This window comes from Physeter macrocephalus, chromosome 4 (genome assembly GCF_002837175.3).
Source record: "Physeter macrocephalus isolate SW-GA chromosome 4, ASM283717v5, whole genome shotgun sequence".
In the NCBI taxonomy this organism is placed as follows: Eukaryota; Metazoa; Chordata; class Mammalia; order Artiodactyla; family Physeteridae; genus Physeter; species Physeter macrocephalus.
In genome coordinates, this window is record NC_041217.1 from 117,047,449 (window position 1) to 117,068,882 (window position 21,434).

At 34.7% G+C, this 21,434-nt stretch overlaps 1 protein-coding gene across 1 annotated transcript in view; it reads left to right on the top strand.

Moving 5' to 3' along the window:
- The window catches only part of PIGK (phosphatidylinositol glycan anchor biosynthesis class K), a 137,809-nt gene that overhangs the window by 7,178 nt on the left and 109,197 nt on the right, over window positions 1-21,434 (top strand). Inside the window, exon 3 of the mRNA XM_024119859.2 lies at window positions 4,265-4,356. Coding sequence (XP_023975627.1) covers window positions 4,265-4,356 — 92 coding nt within the window. The remainder of the gene's footprint in view (window positions 1-4,264; window positions 4,357-21,434) is intronic.

A 21,434-nucleotide genomic window follows, 5' to 3' on the forward strand; every position in this document is an offset into this window, starting at 1 on the left:
TATATGGCCTTTATTATGTTGAGGTAGGTTCCCTCTGTGCCCACTTTTGGAGAGTTTTTATCATAAATGGGTGTTGAATTTTGTCAAAAGATTTTTCTGCATCTATTGAGATGATCATATGGTTTTATTCTTTAATTTGTTAACATGGTGTATCACATTGTTTGATTTACCTATATTGAAGAATCCTTGCATCCCTGGGATAAATCCCACTTGATCATGGTGTATGATCCTTTTATTATGTTGTTGGATTCTGTTTGGTAGTATTTTGTTGAGGTTTTTGCATCTGTGTTCATCAGTGATATCAGTGTCTAATTTTCTTTCTTTGTGATATCTTTGTCTGGTTTTGGTATCAGGGTGATGGTGGCCTCATAGAACTTGTTTGGGAGTGTTCCTCCCTCTGCAATTTTTTGGAAGAGTTTGAGAAGGTTTTCTAAGAATTTGTCCATTTCTTCCAGGTTGTCCATTTTATTGGCATATAGTTGCTTGTAGTAATCTCTCACGATCCTTTGTATTTTTGCTGTGTCAGTTGTAATTTCTTCTTTTCTGTTTCCAATATTACTGATTTGAATCCTCTCCCTTTTTTTCTTGATGAGTCTGGCTAAAGGTTTATCAGTTTTGTTTATCTTCTCAAAAAACTGACTTTTAGTTTTATTTATCTTTGCTATTGTTTTCTTCATTTCTATTTTATTTTTTTCTTGTCTGATATCTTTGATTTCTTTCCTTCTGCTACCTTTGGGATTTTTTTGTTCTTCTTTCCCAAGTTGCTTTAGGTATAAGTTTATTTGAGATTTTTCTTGTTTTTTGAAGTGAGATTGAATCGCTATAAATTTCTCTCTTAGAACGGCTTTTGCTGCATCACATAGGTTTTGGGTCCTCGTGTTTTCGCTGTTATTTGTTTCTTTGTATTTTCTGATTTCCTCTTTGATTCCTCAGTGACCTCTTGGTTATTTAGTAGCGTATTGTTTGGCCTCCATGTGTTGTGTTTTTAACAGTTTTTTTCCTGCAATTAATTTCTAATATCATAGCATTGTGGTCAGAAAAGATGCTTGAAACAATTTCAGTTTTCTTAAATTTACTGAGGCTTCATTTGTTACCCAAGATGCAGTCTATCCTGGAGAACGTTCTGTGTGCACTTGAGAAGAAATTGTATTCTGCCGCTTTTGGGTGGAATGTCCTATAAAAATCAATTAAATCTGTCTGGTCTGTTGTGTAATTTAAAGCTTCTGTTTCCTTATTTATTTTCTGTCTGGATAATCTGTCCATTGGTGTAAGTGGGGTGTTAAAGTCCCCCACTATTATTGTGTTAGTATTGATTTCCCCTTTTATGGCTGTTAGCATTTGCCTTATGTATTGAGTTGCTCCTATGTTGGGTGCATAAATATTTATAATTATATCTTCTTGGATTGATCCCTTGATCATTATGTAGTGTCCTTCCTTACTTATCTCTTGTAACAGTCTTATTTTAAAGTCTATTTTATCAGATATGAGTATTGCTACTCCAGCTTTCTTTTGATTTCCATTTGCATGGAATATCTTTTTCCATCCCCTCACTTTCAGTCTGTATGTGTCCCTAGGTGTGAGGTGGGTCTCTTGTAGAGACATATATATGGGTCTTGTTTTTGTATCCATTCAGCCAGTCTGTGTCTTTTGGTTGGAGCATTTAATCCATTTACATTTAAGGCAATTATCGATATGTATGTTATTATTACCATTTTCTTAATTGTTTTGGGTTTGTTTGGGGTCTTTTTCTTCTCTAGTGTTTCCTGCCTAGAGAAGTTCTTTTAGCATTTGTTGTATAGCTGGTTTGGTGGTGCTGAATTCTCTTAGCTTTTGCTTGTCTGTTAAGCTTTTTATTTCTCCATCGAATCTGCATGAGATCCTTGCTGGGTAGAGTAATCTTGGTTGTAGGTTTTTCCCTTTCATCACTTTAAATATGTCCTGCCACTCCTTCTGGTCTGCAGAGTTTCTGCTGAAAAATCAGCTGATAACTTTATGGGGATTCCCTTGTATGTTATTTGTTGCTTTTCCCTTCCTGCTTTTAATATTTTTTCTTTGAGTTTAATTTTTGTTAGTTTAATATGTGTCTTGGCATGTTTCTCCTTGGGTTTTTACTGTCTGGGACTCGCTGTGCTTCCTGAACTTGGGAGGCTGTTTCCTTTCCCATGTTAGGGAAGTTTTCAACTATAATCTCTTCAAATATTTTCTCAGAGCTTTTTCTTTCTCTTCTTCTTGGACTCCTATAGTTCGACTGTTGATGCGTTTAATGTTGTCCCAGAGGTCTCTGAGGCTGTCCTCATTTCTTTTCATTCTTTTTTCTTTATTCTGCTCCTTGGCAGTTATTGCCACCATTCTATCTTCCAGCTCACTTATTTGTTCTGCTTCAATTATTCTGCTATGGATTCCTTCTAGTGTATTTTTCATTTCAGTTATTGTGTTGTTCATCACTGTTTGTTCTTTAGTTCTTCTAGGTCCTTGTTAAACATTTCTTGTATTTTCTTAATCCGTGCCGTCATTCTGTTTCTGAGATTTTGGATCATCTTTACTATCATTACCCTGAATTTTTTTTCAGGTAGGTTGCCTATTTCCTCTTCATTTATTTGGTCTTGTAGATTACCTTGCTCCATCATCTGTAACATATATTTTTGTCATCTCATTTTTTTTTTTGATGAGTGCTGCTTTGTTCCTTTGTTGCTGGTTGTTTGGTATGAGGCGTCCAGCACTGGAGTTTGCAGGCAGTTGGGTGGAGCTGGGTCTTGGTACCAAGATGAGGACCTCCGGGAGAGCTCACACCGATTAATATTCCTTGGGGTCTGAGGTTCTCTCATAGTCCAGTGGTTTGGACTTGGCACTCCCACCGCAGGAGATCAGGCCTGATCTCTGGTCCTATAATGCAGGGATCCCTCCTGTCCCCTTAGGTGTCTGAGGTCCTCCACCAGCACCTGGTAGGTGCCCTAGTTGTGAGGAGACACAAACTCTGCGTCCTCCTACTCCACCATCTTGACTCCAGTCAGAAGCTCCCTTGCTCACCAGTGAAAGCCAGTGCTCAGAGTTCATTGCAGTTCCTGGACCCGCTTCACAATCCTCTTCCGCACAGGACTCTAGGCAGCCACTCAGCATGAGCTGAAAGCCATTTACCATCCTCACAGTGGCTGGAAATCTGCTTAGGGAAGCCTTCAGCCCAACAGAAACATCACAAACCTGGTTTATGTTTTCTTATATTATGACAGAAGTTGAGCATCTTTAAGACTTTTATTGTCTATTTTTAATACTTTTGTTATGAAATGCTTGCTCTCATCCTTTGCCCATTTTTCAAAATTGGGCTGTTCATCTTTTTCTTATTGGGTTATAATTATTTCAAGTTTTTCATTTCTGTTAGGATTTTATGGTACATATTTTTTTATGTAGTCAAGAATTTTAGTCTTCTCCTTATTGCATTCCAGGTTGAAAATTCAGTTTAATAAAAACGTCTTGTGCTTTCTTCCTATTTACGGGGGCAGGAACATTTGTGGTGTTCTCAAAACTGTCATTACACTTACTATCAGCAGAACAGTGTGGTAGGAGGTAGGAGGATGCTTAGTGGATAGATATATTACCAACTGATCCCAGTCTTTGGTTTCTCCTTTGGAATGAGCGTTCGAGAGGGCTGACTTTTGAGGCATGGCATTAGATTTTCCTAGTGTCTTTGTTATCTTTTTTAGGGATCAGTTTGTCTTTAAGTGTAAAACTTGTTGAAATCATTTCTAGTTTTCTGTTCCATTCAACAGCTTCTTTATAAGGCATTCCCTTATGTGCATATAAACCTGTTTTCTATGCTTTGTTTTAGTCTCTTATGTTTTTCACAACTAAAATTAGGAAGCAATCCAGAGTGAAAGGAATATTATATAACCCAATGTAGTTAATATTCTTTTCTATTCTGTGAAGAGATTATGGGCATTGTCTTTGGTTCTAAAGAATTAAATATTTTAGAAATAGGAACATTATAGAATCATAAATTGAGAGTAACTAAGTTGGTTCAGTATTTGATTAAATTCCCCAAAGATTTGTTTCTCTTAAGCTGAATGTTTTTTTAAGACTAGTTATGAAAGACCTTTTTCTAGAGAGTTTGGTTTTATTGACAATTCTTTATGTGCTTTGCTGTTTCTAGTCCTGATTATGACATACTCTTTTTTTAGGCATCTCTATATCCTACTTAAAGAGAAGTAATTCTGTAACTCTGTAGCTTATTTTGATTCCTAAAAATAATATATTTGTTTTATTACTTTAGGTATGTACATCCCGATTTTGGTTTAATTATCGACATGTTGCAAATACTCTTTCTGTTTATAGAAGTGTCAAGAGGCTAGGTATTCCTGACAGGTAAGTATTCTTAATAAAGTTTAACTCTGATCCTCAGTGAAAATCACCTTTAGATGATATTATATTTGTGTTTTCATGTTACTTTTGAAAAACATAAAGAAACCTAATTTGAAGTTATTTTGTTGTTGTTAGAGCATAACAATCATGTATAAAATAGTTCTTACTTAAGAGCATAATGGCAAATTATATAAAACAACAATCAGCACTAAGGTAAAAAGATTTGATAAAGTATAATTGTTCAGTGTCATTTATTTAATTATTCAATGCTTCAGTCTGGGTTTAATTGTAGGCAACAGAAGGCAATTCTGACCGATTCAAGTAGAAAAGGTATTTATTGAAAGCATATTGATTAGTTTACCAAATTGCTGGGAAGGCTGAGGCCTTAAAGAGTCAGGAACAAGAGAGACTACGTAACAGAAAAGACACATCTAAAAATCATGGCATAAAACCAGTCCAGTGATAGGAATGCACCTTGAATTGCTGATGACTAGACTCAGCTACTACATTACTGCTACCATTGCCTTTGGAAACTTAATGTTGCTTCTGCGGCCTGCTGCCAAAATCTGACCTTTGCCGTCCCAGCTTCTTACCGTCTCTAGCTCTTAATTTAGAGTCCTTGGTGGGAATGTCATGTTGGCAGAATATAGATTAAGTGCCCATGTCCATGCTGCAGGGGTGACAAGAAGAATGTCTATGTGGCATTGTTAGCTTCTGTATAAGGAGGGGGGCTCTACCTTCTTTGAAGACTCATAAAGTGGTATATTCCCTAATTAAATGAGGGAGCTCAGGTACTAAGCAGAACTCCCACACCTCCACCCCTAAATACCTGTCCTGTACATTTGGTTTGTCAGATATGATAGATCTATTTTTGCTACTTCCAAAGCAGTTATAGAAGAAATTGTAGTCAGTTCAGTTACTTAGGTTTGATTTACTTAGTCCTGTGTTCCTCTCTACCTGTGAGGCAGTGTGGAAAGAGCTTTGCAGTTAAACAGATCTGAGTTTGAAATCTGGGTTTAGTGGCGATTTTGGTTAATCATTTCGTGATACTAAGCCTATTTCCTCAGCTATTACATTGTGATGGTACTACCTTCTTTGCAGGATTTAGGTACTTACAGTAAAGTGAATAGATACATGTATAAAGTGCTGCAGGAGAAGAAAGGAAGCAGGGCATGACTCAGGAAACAAAGTTATCTTACAGTCTATGTCAATAGATCATTTTAGCCTAAGAACTGACAACTATAGCCTCAGAGCTGTAATTTAATTCCTGTATTTCATCTGGAAGTTAAGGCATCTTGGTAATACCATTTTTAAAAAGTACATTAGATTAACTCTGAGAAAGGATGATTTGTTATATCAAGTTTAAGAATTATTCTTGTAATTAGCTGATTACTGTTATTTGTTAATTAGTTCTCAAATAGTTGTATGTGGTTAGTCTGTTGATTTTTAACTGCTATTGCTTCTATACCCAATGTGCTCCTTCAGGAAATTACTATGCATGGTTTGGCAGTAGGTGTCACTTTGGTAAATGAGTCTTTGTCCTGTCTATAAGTCATTAGGATATGTTTAAATGATTTAAGTAAGATTTAGAAGGACTTTTTAGAAATAGAATATAACTGTAGGATGTATTTTATATATAATAATTAGTAGGTTTGTCCTTAGGTTTCTGAAGAATATTCTTTAAAAGCTTATTCCTGTTTCAAATGCTTTCCTGTCTACATCTCTGGTTATGAAGTCTTTGTTGGAGAATGAATTGGGGATTGAAACAGTTGATGATTTAAAACATTTCTTACTTAATAAAAAGCGATCAATAGAATAGATTCTATTTGGCTTTTAGTCTATTATCATGAATACTTCTCTTCTTGGTGACTTATCTCACTTTACTCCTACCTGGAATTAAGTATAAAAATATAATTATAAGTAAATTTTAATCAGAAAGTAATAAACTATTATGAAATAACAGTTTGGAAACTTAAAATCATTGAGTGGTTTTCAGTTTTAAAGCTTGAATTTCAAAATACAGTTTGAATTTATTTTATACATTATGGAACATTTTCCAGTTAAAACAGTATTATCCTAGCTTCTGACATATATCATAGCTTCTCAGGCTGTGTATTCTGAGAAAAATGAGTGGTCACTGCATTGAATAAAAATTATGAGTAGAACTCTGTTTTGTTTTGTTTTACCTTATTTGCTTTTTAAAAGGAGCATTTTACTTTGTCTTGCAATGCAAAGTATTTGCATTTAGTTTTTCCATATACTTCAATAAGAAACTAGTTCATGTCAGAAATCATTTACCTAAACACATGACACAGATGATTGCCTTTTATTGTGGAAGTTCACATCAGTTCCTTAGATCCTGTTTGAAATGTCACATTAATTGTGTCAGTACTCTTGTTCTGATTTCTTTTTGATTTTCTCTCTGTATTTCACCTACTCCAACCATACTGAGCTATTCTCTTTGCCTGGAATGGTTGTCTCTACTTCTAGCTCACTGCCAGCAAAACCTGGCCGTGATTCTGAATCACTCAAGGTACATGTTAAAAATACTGATTTCTCGGCTTCACCCCTGGAGATTCTAATCCACTAAATCTGAAGTGAGTCCTAGACATCAACTCTGTATGTGGTTCTGGTGCACAGTCAAGTTAGGAAGCACAGCTGTAACTTTTACCTGACCTTCCAAATTCAGTTTAGTACTTCTTCAAAAAAGTATTCTTGACCTCCTTGTTTGCTTTTATGGTATCCTTTGTCTGTACTTTGATTATAACATGGTTATACTAATTATAGTATGTCTCCCTCATTAGATAATAAATCCCTTGAAGGGAACAAGAATTATATTTTATTTCACTTTGTACTTCTAGCATCTAGCACAGTACTTGGCACATAGTAGGTGCTTAGTAGGTATTGGATAAATAAACTTGTGACTTGGAAATACTTTAACCAGTTAGGCAAAACAAACTCAAGTCTGTACTTTAAAAGTAAAAACATTTCTGTCCTCTAAAGTGTGTTAGTCTAGTTTTTAGCAAATGTTAATGTTATAAAAGACTTTTTAATACATAAGTTGCCAGAATTTTATAATACTGTATCAAAATATTGATTCAGAGAGGGGAGTTTAATGGTTATGAGGGAAAATAAAAAGGCGTGTTCATAAGCGGTTCATAATTGCCCTCCACCTTATCTATCATCCTTTTCATATGTAGGTTCCATGGAGTACAGGTGTCTTGCACTTTGTGCCCATGCTTTCTGTAACTTTACCCACCCTCAGAGATTTTGTTTTTCTTTGCCTGGTTTTAGCTTCCTGAAACATTTCACTATTTTTAGGAAATTTTGTGTCCTCAGATACTTGTTTTGGACTAAATCCTTGTTTTGCTACCTCCAGTATGCTTCAAATGCTTAAGATGAGGAAGTGAAAAGGCATTAAGCAGGGCTTAGGTTCTAAAGTCAGTATGTGAAGCAAAAGTTGAGCTAAAATTTTTCTTGTGAAGTTTCTTAAATAGCACATAAAGCACAATATAGTATTATCTTTCATCAAGTCTAACATAGCAGTTTTAGAGCAGTGCTAGAGCAAATTACTGTTTTCTTTTTCTTTGGTGGAACATTTGATGAAGTGGTTCACTTAGGATTAAGGGACATGTTATATGAAAAATAGCCATATCTTTAACACTAGAATTGTGATGCTCATGCTGTGAGAGGCACATGGGAATTGAGACTGAGGGAATGTAGAATTGTAGCTCCCATCTCATCTCATGTTTACTTTGGGGAATAAATGCATTGAGTAATAGGGTGGATGAAGTCCGTCTTTCCTTTTATTTTTTTTGGCTCAATGCATAAGAATTAAGTTTATGGAGTTAAATGTGTATATAATTTTTCTTAAAATATGATTTAGGTCTGCTACGAGTTGGGTGGATGTGAGTTTTTGTAACGATCCCTATCTGATAAACTATTTCTGTAGTTAAATCCAGTAGCTTTTCTTTTAAAAAAAATTTTTTTTTTTTTAAGTAGAGTTGATTTAAAATGTTGTGTTAATTTCTGCTGTACAGCAAAGCGACTCAGTGATGGTCCAGTAGCTTTTCTGACACTATTTTTTCCCTTACTCTGTATTTTAATCATTATGTGAGATTAATATTCTTAATTTAAACCTTTATTCATCTCCCCTTACTCATAAACTCTTAGGGTATGCAAAATAAAGTTCAAATCCCTTATGCTGGAACTCAAGGCTTTTGCAATCTGTCCATATCTAATATTCTGATCATTTAATTTCAATTCCTTATGCTCTAGCCAATACCTTCTTATAAGTCTCTATTTTGGCCTCTGTCATTGCCTCACACTGGTTCTTCCGTCTACAGTTTTTTCCTTCCACCCTCCTTTCTAGTTTTCCTATGCCCAGATTCACTTCATACATTCCCTAAAGCTTTCTCAGTCCTTCTTGCATTAATATTTTATTTGTACTTCTATCATGGCACTTTTTTGAATGTATTGATCTTATTTCTTCAAGGTAGGTTCTGATACTATATTTGTATTCCTCCCAGTACCTTCTTTAATATATTATGCAGAGTTGAATGAATGAATGAATGAATAGTATGCTAAAGATCCCTAGTTAAGTGGAACCTAATTGGTCTAGGTTAGAAAGGAAATATATACAAATATTGCTTATTTATAGTCTCTTTAGATCTTTATACTTAAACTGCACTGAGCTAAAAGTGCTCTATAGTAGATTTTATAAATTATTCGCTGACTCCTACTTTTGGGATGATCTCACCAGGGAACTTCAGATTCATTTCTTTATATGAGAAGTCTGTGGAGTCTTGCCGAAGACAGGTTATTCCCTATCTTCCTACTGTTTAAGTTCCCTCAGAATGCACTTTTGAGTTTGATCTCTTATTCTTTTTAACTTCTTTCTCAAGTAATAAATATTAGAATTAGAAATGTGAATTCTGGTAATGTTGTAAATTAAAAAAGAAAAAAAATCACTAACTGCCTGTTATAGTTGTTTTAAAAATCAGATTGGTAATATAGCTTTTGACAGTTATTTTTTATTCTGCTCTGGATTTGATCTTATACATAAGAAGATATTGTGTACAGTGGAATATTAATAAGATACTTCAGGAATTTTCTTGTATAATTTCTTATTAAAATAATATGGAGAAGGGCATGGTTATTACGGTTCATTGGAGATGCTTGTGACTTTCCGATAAGGTCAGCCAAAATGTACCCCTATTTTTAGCCTCCTCCTCCATCCCCCCTGCAACACACATTCACTATCCACTGTCCACCATAATTCAGATACTGTGTTAGGGATTTTATAAAGAATTATTTATTCCTTGAACTTTTATGACAGAACCCCTTCCCCCCCCTTTTTACATATTAAAAATGGTTACTCAGAATGGTTAAATGACTTGCTTAAGATACATTAAAGGCACTGTTAAATAATAGAACCAGAATTTGAATTCAAGTGTTTGGACTTTATGACTGGAGCTTTTCTATTATTTCACAGCTATCTCCTCCCTAAGAAATTACAACAGATAATATTTATGTAATATTTACAATTAGAGAATTCTTTTAATAACATGATCTCATGTTATTCTTATGACAGTCCTATAGAGGTTGGTAAAATTATGCACACTGATCATTTAATACCTTATTTAATTAAAAAATGTATATCTACATGTTGAATGTGGTGCTTATGAAAATCATTCATATTAATTGAATAATATAAGGAAGCACCTTCCCATTTTCCTATTTTTTCCATAGTTTTTACTATTTTCTAAGTCTTCATGATTTCATGCTTCATGTACTTCATGCTTCTGTACTTCAGCAGCTTTGTAGCTGTTTATTCCCTGTCTCTAGTCTCTTTCCCCCTCCAGCCCATCCTACACACAGCTGTTAGTTAGAATTATCTTTCTCAGACACTGCTTTTATCTTTTAACTCCCATGATTAAGAACCTGCAGTGACTGTTGTTTCTCTAAAAAAATCCAAAAATTTCAACCAGTGTTCAGTCTTTACTGCTTTGTTAATTACAACTTACTACGTTCATTTGTTGATTTGTTATGATGTCTACTACATAATATTTATTCACTCCTATTTCTATTTTTTTTTAACCATTCATCCCACTTAGAACACTTAGAATATCCTCTGTGCTGTCCTTTCCTACCCGTATAGCTTTCTTTCCTTTGTGTCACTATGTAGAACTTTGTAGAGTACCCTGTACAGGGAGGTTACTGAGTGATATTTTTTTAACCATTACAGTTAATTTATAAAATTTTCTCAATAATTAAATATACAGTTAAAACTTTATTACCATTTTTATTTTATTATTTCACCTCCTTTTTTGTGAACAAAAGGACTAGAACAGTAGTAAATATGCTTTGTAAATAATTTGTGATATATTATCATAGTTGTCAAGATAATATTAACTCATGCCTTTGAGTGTTCTGCTTCTTGTCTTCTGTCATTTCCCAACAGTTTTTTTTCTCATATACTTTGTAAAAATGCAAATAATAGTGTTTGAATATAGATACTTACGTATTCTGAGCAGTCTGTCATTTTATTCTCACGTTGGCAGCTGATCTGTCTGCCACTCCACGTGATATTCTTGGTGAAGTGAATAGTATCTTGAATAGGTAAACGTTTAGAATAGTTAAGAAGCTGAAATGTGCTCTGAGGAGGAGAATAGTGACAATGCTAAAAGGAGCATTTTGGCCACTGCTATCATGCTCTTATGTTTAGATAACAAGATCCATATTCAAGACTAAGGAGACCATTAAGGGTTTTATGGAGCAAAGGGGAAATTTCTTTATCGATTTGTAAATAGATAGAAGGGTTTGGGGCTGTTGAAGAAGTGAGAGATGCTTATTTTTCATCAATACCACAATGTCTTCATTCCTGACACTATCTTCATATCTGGGAATTTGACTTCCTTGACTTTGGTCTTCTTTTGAATTGTCTTGGGGTCTTGTTCTTCCATAGTAAGTTTACAATCAGCTTGTCGAGTTCTTAAAATCCTTTTGGGATTTTGATTTGCATTGCAGTGAGTTTTAGATTAATTTAGAGAGAATGGGCTTCTTTATGGTATTTTATTCAATTTATGAATAAGGTATATGTACATTTAATTATGTGTTTAACATCTTTCAACTAAGCTTTATAATTTTGTTTTTGTTTCTTTAAAACATATTGGCTTTTTTAAAAAAATAAAATAAATTTATTTATTTATTTATTTTTGACCGTGTTGGGCTTTCATTGCTGCGTGTGGGCTTTCTCTAGTTGCGGCGAGCGGGAGCTACTCTTTGTTGCGGTGTGTGGGCTTCTCATTGGGGTGGCTTCTCTTGTCACGGAGCACGGGCTGTAGGCGCGCAGGCTTCAGTAGTTGTCGCACGCAGGCTCAGTAGTTGTGGCTTGCGGGCTCTAGAGCACAGGCTCAGTAGTTGTGGCACACGGGCTTAGTTGCTCCACGGCATGTGGGATTTTCCTGGATCAGGGCTTGAACCCGTGTCTCCTGCATTGGCAGGCGGTTTGTTAACCACTGCGCCACCAGGGAAGTCCAAGCTTTATAATTTTGAATTTTTAGTTTTTGGTAGAATTTTTAGTTGTCATATTTTTTTGGTTGATACTGTAAGTGGTACCTTTTAAAAATACATTTTCTTACTTCTGATGCACATGCAGTTGGTTTTTGTGTGTTGTTCTAGCAACTCACTGAACTCTTATTAATTTTAATAACTTGACTATAAATTCTCTTTTGGTAGCCATAAAATCTAAATGACAGTTTTCTTCCTTTAAAATCTTTGTACCATAAAATTTTTTTTTATTCTTCAAAAGCTTTTCATATTTGAAAATTTGGGGATAGAAGTTGTCTTTAAAGACCTCAAAATTAGTAGTCCAGGGAAATCCTTAATTTACACATGAGAAAAATGTGTTCCTGAGAGGTAAAGTGACATTTAAGGTCAACAACTGTGTGGTGGCAGACCTAATGCTAGAATCCTTGTATAATGATTATATTATATTGTGTTGCCCAATTCATCAGTAGAAATAAGTGAAATATTGAAGGAAAAGGATAAATGAAAGCAATTAATTAAAAATAAGTATAACTGTTGATACATCTTAGGAAGTTGATGTTTGCATGATAACTCAGTATACTGGATTTACTATTGTAAACAATAATCTAATAACCTTACCAAAATTACAGTAGCTTGTCTTCAGAGCTTTCTCCTATAATAAGCTTTCTCTAGAGCTGTCCATCTATTTTAGTTTGAAAATAACTCAGAAAATTATTTTTATTTTCACATTGGCCCTCTAATAGAGTGCACCTCTTGGCATCTTATGTCAAGTTTTTATGTCAGAATGTGCAGTAACTTGATTTCCTAAGTATTTGTGATGGCCTTGTTTAATAGTTTTGCTGAATGATTATTTTAAAATCAATTATAAACCAATTTAAGATTCAGTGGCTTCCAAGGATTGTGTTGTAAATGTAAAGAAGTCACAATTTAGATTGGAGGCATTTAGCATAGTGTTTAAGAGTTCAACCTCTTAAACTGTCTCTGTTTGCTGATGACATACTATTATGTATAGAAAATACTAAAGAGACTCCACCAAAAAATTGTTAGAACTAATAAACAAAATCAGTAAAATTTCAGGATACAAAATCAATATATGAAAATCTCTTATGCCTCTACTAATAACGAACTATCAGAAAGAGAAATTAAGAAAACAGTTCCATCAAGAACAATAAAATACCTAGGAATAAATTTAACCAAGGAGGTAAAAGACCTTTATGCTGAAAACTATAAGACAGTAATGAAAAAAATTGAAGAATACACAAATAAGTGGAAAGATAGTCTGTGTTTTGTGGACTGGAAGAATTAATACTGTTAAAATGTCTGTACTACCCAAAGCAGTGTGTACTACCCAAGTGTCTGTACTACCGAGTGTAATCCATATCAAAATTCCAATGGCATTTTTTCACAGAAATAGAAAAAACAACCCTAAAGTTTGTGTAAAACCACAAAAGACCCCAAATAGCCAAACAGTCTTGAGAAAGAACAAAGCTGGGGGCATCACACTCCCTGATTTCAAACTATATTAAAAAGCCATAGTAATCAAAGCAGTATAGTATTGCATAAAGACAGATGCATAGACCAATGGAACAGAATAGAGAGCCCAGAAATAAATCCACACATATATGATCAGTTAATTTAGGACAGAGGAGCTAAAAATATACAATGGGGAAAGGACAGTCTCTTCAATAAATGGTGCTGGGAAAACTAAACAGCTACATGTAAAAGATTGAAATTAGAACATTTTGTCACACCATATATAAAAATAAACTTAAAATGGATTAAAGACTTGAACGTAAGACCTGAAACCATAAAACTCCTGGAGGAAAACACTGGCAGTAAGCTGTTTGATGTTCATCTTGGTGATGATTTTTTGGATTTGACGTCAAAACCAAAGGCAACAAAAGCAAAAAATCAACAAGTGGGAGTACATCAAACTAAAAAGCTTCTGTACAAAAGGAAACCATCCACAAAATGAAAAGGCAATCTACTGAATAGGAGAAAATATTTGCCAATCATACGTCTGATAAGGGGTTAGTGATCAAAATATATAAAGAACTCGTAAACTCAATAGCAAAAAACCAAACAATCCAATCAAAAAATGAGCAGAGGATCTGAATAGACATTTTCCAAAGAAGGCATACAGATGGCCAATAAGTACATGAAAAGGTGCTTAACATCACTAAGCATCAGGAACATGCAAAGAAAACCACAATGAGATATTATTGTAAATAATCTAGAGATGATTTAAAATACAGGGAGGATATTGCTGTGTAGGTTAACATGCAAATACCAAGTCATTTTATATAAAGAACTTGAACATCTGTGGATTTTAGTAATCATAGGGATTCCTGGAACCAACCCCCTGCAGATACCCAGGAACAACTGTATTGGGGGACCAATAAAAGGAGCCTGATACGTTTGATGTCATATAACTTTGGCTAGGTGCTAGGTTGGTCCGAGAAATAGGAAGGAAGAAAGACAGTTGGTGGGGGTGGGATACACACTAATTTAATTTACTTCTTTTCCTTTCTTCTTTCTTTTCTCCTTTCCTTCTTCCTCCTTCCCTTTTCCAACCAACGAAATATGTATTGAGAGCATATGGTGTTTAGAATACACTTGCCAGTTTTTGTAATTTCAACTGATGTGGAGATAAAAGGAAGAGAAAAGGGCAGAGGAGTGAACTATAACTTTCATGAAAAACCCAAGTGCTTGGCTGGTGACAGTGGGAGTGACCTCAAAATAAGTCAGACTCAACTTGACATTTCACCATGGAAAGTGGTAATAATAAGTATTTCTAGGAAATTTCTGAGGACTTCTAGTGGAGAATTGATACAAACAATGTTGTAATTCTCTGTCATGTTATATCTGACTCAGGGATGTTTAAAGGATAAGTGAAATTAACATTTGTGAACATAATTTGATTTCTTTGGAGAAAAGATATTTCACAGAGTTTTATATTAATGGTTTCTAAGAATTTGACCTGAGCATGAGTGGGAGATTACTCAATTCAGTAAAAGGTACCCTGACATTAAATCCTTATATCTACCCATTAACTTATATTTAATTATATCTATCTCCAAGGCTTCAAATCATGAAATTCAGATGTTATTTCAGAAAGTAAAACCCATATTAATCAGAACTTAATTTACCTAAACTGGCAGTTTTTTTCTACCATACTGGAAGCAAAGGACAATCAAATAAAATCATATTAGGTAGCTTGTTCTACAAATATATTTTCAGATTTATTCTGGGCAAGTAAAAGCTAACTTAATATTCTGTACTTTTTCTATCTATTTTGTTATATTTAATAAAAATAGATATTCAGATGTTAGCTTTGATATACTGATAAAGATTTTTATTTAGTAGATTGATTGTACTTATTCAAGAAAGTAGTTTAGATATTGTCTTTTTTTTTTCCACTTCATTATTTATTTAGATGTTTAGCTCTTGCACTAGGTTTTTACAAACTGGTGAACACTGACAAATTATTTGTCTCACAGAACTATAACCACATATTACAAGACAATATAAGTATGTGGTCAAACTGACATTAATATACATCACCATTTGATCAGTTTCATAATAAAGTATCAAGTTTCCAAGTATTGAGTTACACAGCTCAAAAGGCATATAAAAATTAGATGTCTGCTCAGTTCACTAGCAGAAACCCACTTTAAAAAAAATTAATTTATTTATTTTTGGCTGCGTTGGGTCTTCACTGCTGTGCACAGGATTTATCTAGTTGCGGCAAGTGGGGACTACTCTTTGTTGCAGTGCTTGGGCTTCTCATTGCGGTGGCTTATCTTGTTGCGGAGCATGGGCTCAGTAGTTGTGGCTTGTGGGCTCCAGAGCGCAGGCTCAGTATTTGTGGCGCGTGGGCTTAGTTGCTCCGTGGCATGTGGGATCTTCCCAGACCAGGGATTGAACCCGTGTCCCCTGCATTGGGAGGCGGACTCTTAACCACTGCACCACCAGGGACGTCCCTACTTCTTTTTTTTTAAAGGGAGGTTGGGAAGAGAAGAAATAAAAGCACATTTCAAACAAAAATAATAGCTGGTAAACAACTTCCAGTAGGTATGGAAAAATAACAAGAATTTTAAAAATTTTATGACTAAGAATTAGCCACAATAACAAAACATCTTTATCTTTAAAAAATATTTACTAAATTAAAGAGCATATTCTACATATTCTATACAAGGTACAGGCAGTATCTTACTAGAAATATTTAATAGCCCTCTCCTGTTCCTTTTTAGGCTCTTCCTGTTAAGTGACACACAAAAGTACAAACATTAAAATAATTGTAAAGCTTTTTTGCTTGGAGATGTTAAAGATATACTTCTATATACAATGCAGATTTTCAAAATGCAGATTTTCCATAACAGCACAAATGAGATTTATAGAAAGATATTAAATAACACCATATGACTTGGTAAAAAATTTAACAAAAATCAATCGTTATGCAAACCTGATGTATACTGCTATGAATGTGGGCAAATGTAAATGTAAAGTGAGCAAGGAAATACCTATATAGGCCCTGCTTTCAATGTAAGAAATGACTGAAGCAGTAAGCCACATAAGATCTAGAGTATTCTTAGTTCCTAGGGTTTTAGTTCTACCTGATACTAAAAAAAAATACAAGTGTTACACTGGATATTTTGGTACCTAATCTTTCTAAATTTCTTATGCATTGAAAAGATTCTGGCATGGGAATAGATTTAAAGACTTATAACTAGGTACTGCAGGAGTTCAGGAATTGGAATAAATGAACAAATTTGAAATGCTGAACAGCAAGAATCTTTTGCTAAGTGTCTGAATACGTTGATCGTAACCTAAACATAGTTCTGTCAAGCAGGTAAACTGGTAAAATTGCTTTTCAATACTCCTGTAAAAGCTTCATTAGACTTGTTCACTGAGCCAACTTCTTGGCTAATATGTGCAACAAATTAGATCCTGTTTGAAGTTCTACTTCCAAGACAACAGCATCAGACACCTCAGTTTTATTGACCATTGAAGTCTTTGCAGAACAAACACATTTGAGAATGATACTTCTCTAAGTACAAAAGTTGCTTGATGTTAAAATCTCCATGCTGCTTTTGTTTTCTGATCTGTACTGCATCTTCCTGTTTCATTCCGCCTTCTATTAATGCTAGGGCAACAAGCAGTGGAGCTGTTCCAAGGCTTGCAACACAGTGAACAGCAGTATAGTAACCAGGTTCTTCATAAAACTTGATTTCACAAGATGTAACTAGCCATCAACAGTAAGGTTGGATGGTGGTGCGCCTTCATGAAAAGGCCAGTCAAGAACATGGATGCCTTCTTTTTCCGTAAGAGCAGTGTCATACATTGCTTTACATACTCTTACTATTGTGGTAATCCATGTTTCTTAAGTTTCTCAGTAACTTTGTTCAAGGTCTCTTTGGTTGGATTGTGTATAATAAGAAAAATGTTCTTGTATGTGCCTTCAGTGGGAGTTAACATGCAAGACATGTTAATTTAGTCATAAAATACTCATTAGGGCTATGAAAGAATTAAACAAATTGAATACAGAAATGATGTAAAGAAACTTAAGTTTATTCCACTTGAAATTCTCAGTGCTTTGAGTATGAAGTTGGGAATAATGGGGAATGAGATGCACCTCCTAAGAAGAAGAAAGTCTTCAATCCTGTAATACTGAGCAACAGAGAGGAAGTGTTTCGAGGCTCACCCTGTCTAGGTCAGAACTGGAAAATGCTCTGTGGATTTCAGTTCAACACTTCTGTGTCCACGTAACTGCTCTTATGCGGCTTCTTGGTGGATGTGGTAATGAATTTCTACAGCTCTCATGTCCTCATAAAGGTCATGCTGTGCTTGGCAGTAATCTTCACTGACCTTCAGAAACTCCGTAAATGTGTGATGACAGAAAGGATTATGTTTACTCATTGAAAACTGTGGCCTAATCATGCAGTGGGTACCAAAGTGGCAGCAACACAGGCAGCTGCAGCTGCAGCTGCAGGGCGGGGCTCCGTGGTGGTCGGTTGCAGGGTGGAGACAGTGCAGGTGTTGACAGAGGCAGCAGGCAGGTATTGGGTTTTGAAAAATAGTTGAAATCAGAACTTTCCAGTCCCCAAGCATTCTTTGTCTGATTTTATCATAATTAAAAGAAGACTGGGAATATTTTTCAGTTTTTTTAAAGGTGAAAACAGACTTAAAATCTGTAGCTCTAAAATTAAATGATTTGCTTATTTAAAGTTTTAAAAATATTTGTAATGAAGTTTAAAGGATAAATTTCATTGAGTCATGAAAAATGGAAATAGTGAAATGAGATTTTTATGAGAAGGTGATGTCCCCTTAATATTTGTTGATGCGAGTATAGAAATTATTACAGATTTTCTTTTGGCTCTGCTCACTATTTGGGAGTGAAAGTCAATGTATTCCATTCTGCCAAAGAATGTAGTAGTGGGTGGAAAGTGTGTGGGCTTTGAAATCAAATCTCATCTCTTCTGCTTACTAGTCATGCAGCTTTGGGCAAGTGATCTGCCCTCACTGAATTTCCTTATCTTTAGAATGGAGACAATAATAGTCTTCATGGGATTGTTGTGATTTAGTGAGAATTAAGTATCTGAAAAGACTGCAGCACAGTGCCTGTCACACAGTAAACTCAACAAATATTTGTTTCCATCATCTTGTCATCTTACCTTGTTTCCATTTTTCCATAACTTCTAATCTTATTTTTTTATAATCTTATTGAAATATGAAATCCAAATTTGATAATTTGGGTAAAGTAGTAAGTGTACAATTTAATATGGAATGGTTAAATCAAATTTATGTCAATTAACACCATTATAATGCTTTAAAAATTGAATTATATTTAATTGAGATTTATTATTATCTTCCAGTTAATTATCCTTTTATTTTGTCTGTCATAGTCTCCATTTATATTTTTCCTTTTTAATTTTTGTCCTAGTTGACGTTTTGATTGAATTGAAGAACAGAAGTCGTAGTAAAGTACTCTTCACTATCCGTGTTGTGTCTCTGTATTTTATTCTTTGCCAAATAGATTTTAAAAAACTGATAAAAGTGATACCTCAGAAGCATAGCCATCCAAGTCTTCTTAAAGAAAAGAATATCTAAACTTAATTCTTAAGAATATCTTTCTTAGTGCCCAGAGAAAATAAGAGGACCTTTTCATTTACTTGCTATTCGAGAATAGAAATGTACCAGAGAAGGCTTATTAATGATGTTTGCATATATTTTTCACGCAAAATGTGCAGTTCAGGCATTGTGGTCAAGTCCTAGGAAACTGTTTGTAGCATCCTAGTGAGGTTACATATAGACTGCTAAAATCTTCTACTGATGTTAAGCAAGATTCCAAGATACTTGTCATAAAAGTAGATGAGTTGGGGAGACAGATTAAGTCAGTACAGACCATCACTGGAAAAATAACAGAAGTAAAATTTTTATTAAACATGAGAATATGTGAAAGATTGCATATATTGATTTCCATTATGATGATTGTATACAATATATCAAGATTTTAAAAATTGTATCCTATGTCTTTTGAGAAAAGTAGGTTATACTAGATCAGTGGATGCAACATTTTTTTTTTCTTTTATTAACTTTATTAACTGAATGTTGCCAGTGAATATAAAATGTTATTTTTTCTGAACAACTAAATACAGAACTCAATACCTTTAATTGTTCTTCGAATTAACTGCATTTGATCCAGTACTTTAACTTTTACAAACTACTTCATAACACTCTACTCAGGTTATTTCTGTTTCATTAGTATGTCATTTATTGCACAAAACTTAATATTATGCTTTATTTATTTATCACACATTCCTCTGATAAAAATAGACAAATAATTTCTAGAGGGAATGGTAAGGTAAGAAAGTTTTATCTAATATTGATGACCTGTTTTTCCAGGAAACCATTAGCATCTAATGCTATTACAGCTAGAATAAAAAAACAAATTTAGTGGACCCCAATAAATGCACCTTTGGGTCATGCCAATCTTATTATTATGCACATTTTACACTGAATTTAACCATTCACTAGGAAACCAAAATGGAAACTTTTGAGTACAAGCAATTTTTTAGCTTTTCCTTATTACTAACTCATCGTTATTGTTATTAGCAATAGTAATATTAGTACACCTTTTAAAATACACCAATTTTAAAAATTTGTAAAAAAAGCCTTTTAGTTTTCTCTTAAAATTTGGAACACCATCTACCCCCAATTTTCTACATATATGCCTTTAAAAAATATTTTTCCAGTTATTTTCCCCTATCTAGAGCTTATTTTCTTTCTTCCTTTTTTTTTTTCTTTTTTTGTTTCGCGGTACGCGGGCCTCTCACTGTTTTGGCCTCTCCCATTGTGGAGCACAGGCTCCGGAGGCGCAGGCTCAGCGGCCATGGCTCAGGGGCCCAGCCGCTCCGTGGCATGTGGGATCTTCCCAGTTCGTGCAGGGCACTAACCCATGTGCCCTGCATCGGCAGGCAGACTCTCAACCACTGCACCATCAGGGAAGCCCCTTCCTTTTTTTTTATTAACATCTTTATTGGAGTATAATTGCTTTACAATGTTGTGTTAGTTTCTGCTGTGTAACAGAGTGGATCAGCTATATGTATACATATATCCCTATATCCCCTCCCTCTTGCATCTCCCTTCCACCCTCCCTATCCCACTCCTCTAGGTGGTCACAAAACACTGAGCTGATCTCCCTTTGCTATGCTGCTGCTTCCCACTAGCTAGCTGTTTTACATTTGGTAGTGTATATATGTCCATGCCACTCTCTCACTTCGTTCCAGCTTACCCTTCCCCCTCCTCGTGTCCTCAAGTCCATTCTCTACGTCTGCATCTTTATTCCTGTCCTGCCCCTAGGTTCTTAAGAACCATTTTTTTTTTTTAGATTCCAGATATATGTGTTAGCATACAGTATTTGTTTTTCTCTTTCTGACTTACTGCACTCTGTATGACAGTCTCTAGGTCCACGCACCTCACTACAAATAACTCAATTTTGTTTCTTTTTATGGCTGAGTAATGTTCCATTTTATATATGTGCCACATCTTCTTTATCTATTCATCTGTCTATGGACACTTAGGTTGCTTCCATGTCCTGGCTATTGTAAATAGAGCGGCAATGAACGTTGTGGTAATGACTCTTTTTGAATTATGGTTTTCCTAGGGTATATGCCCAGTGGTGGGATTGCTGGGTCGTATGGTAGTTCTATTTTTAGTTTTTTAAGGAACCTCCATACTGTTCTCCATAGTGGCTGTATCAAGTTACATTCCGCCAACATTGCAAGAGGGTTCGCTTTTCTCCACACACCCTCTCCAACATTTATTGTTTGTAGATTTTTTTATGATAGTCATTCTGACTGGTGTGAGGTGATACCTCATTGTAGTTTTGATTTGCATTTCTCTAATGATTAGTGATGTTGAGCATTCTTTTATGTGTTTGTTGGTGATCTGTATATCGCCTTTGGAGAAATGTCTGTTTAGGTCTTCTGCCCATTTTTGGATTGGGTTGTTTGTTTTTTTGATATTGA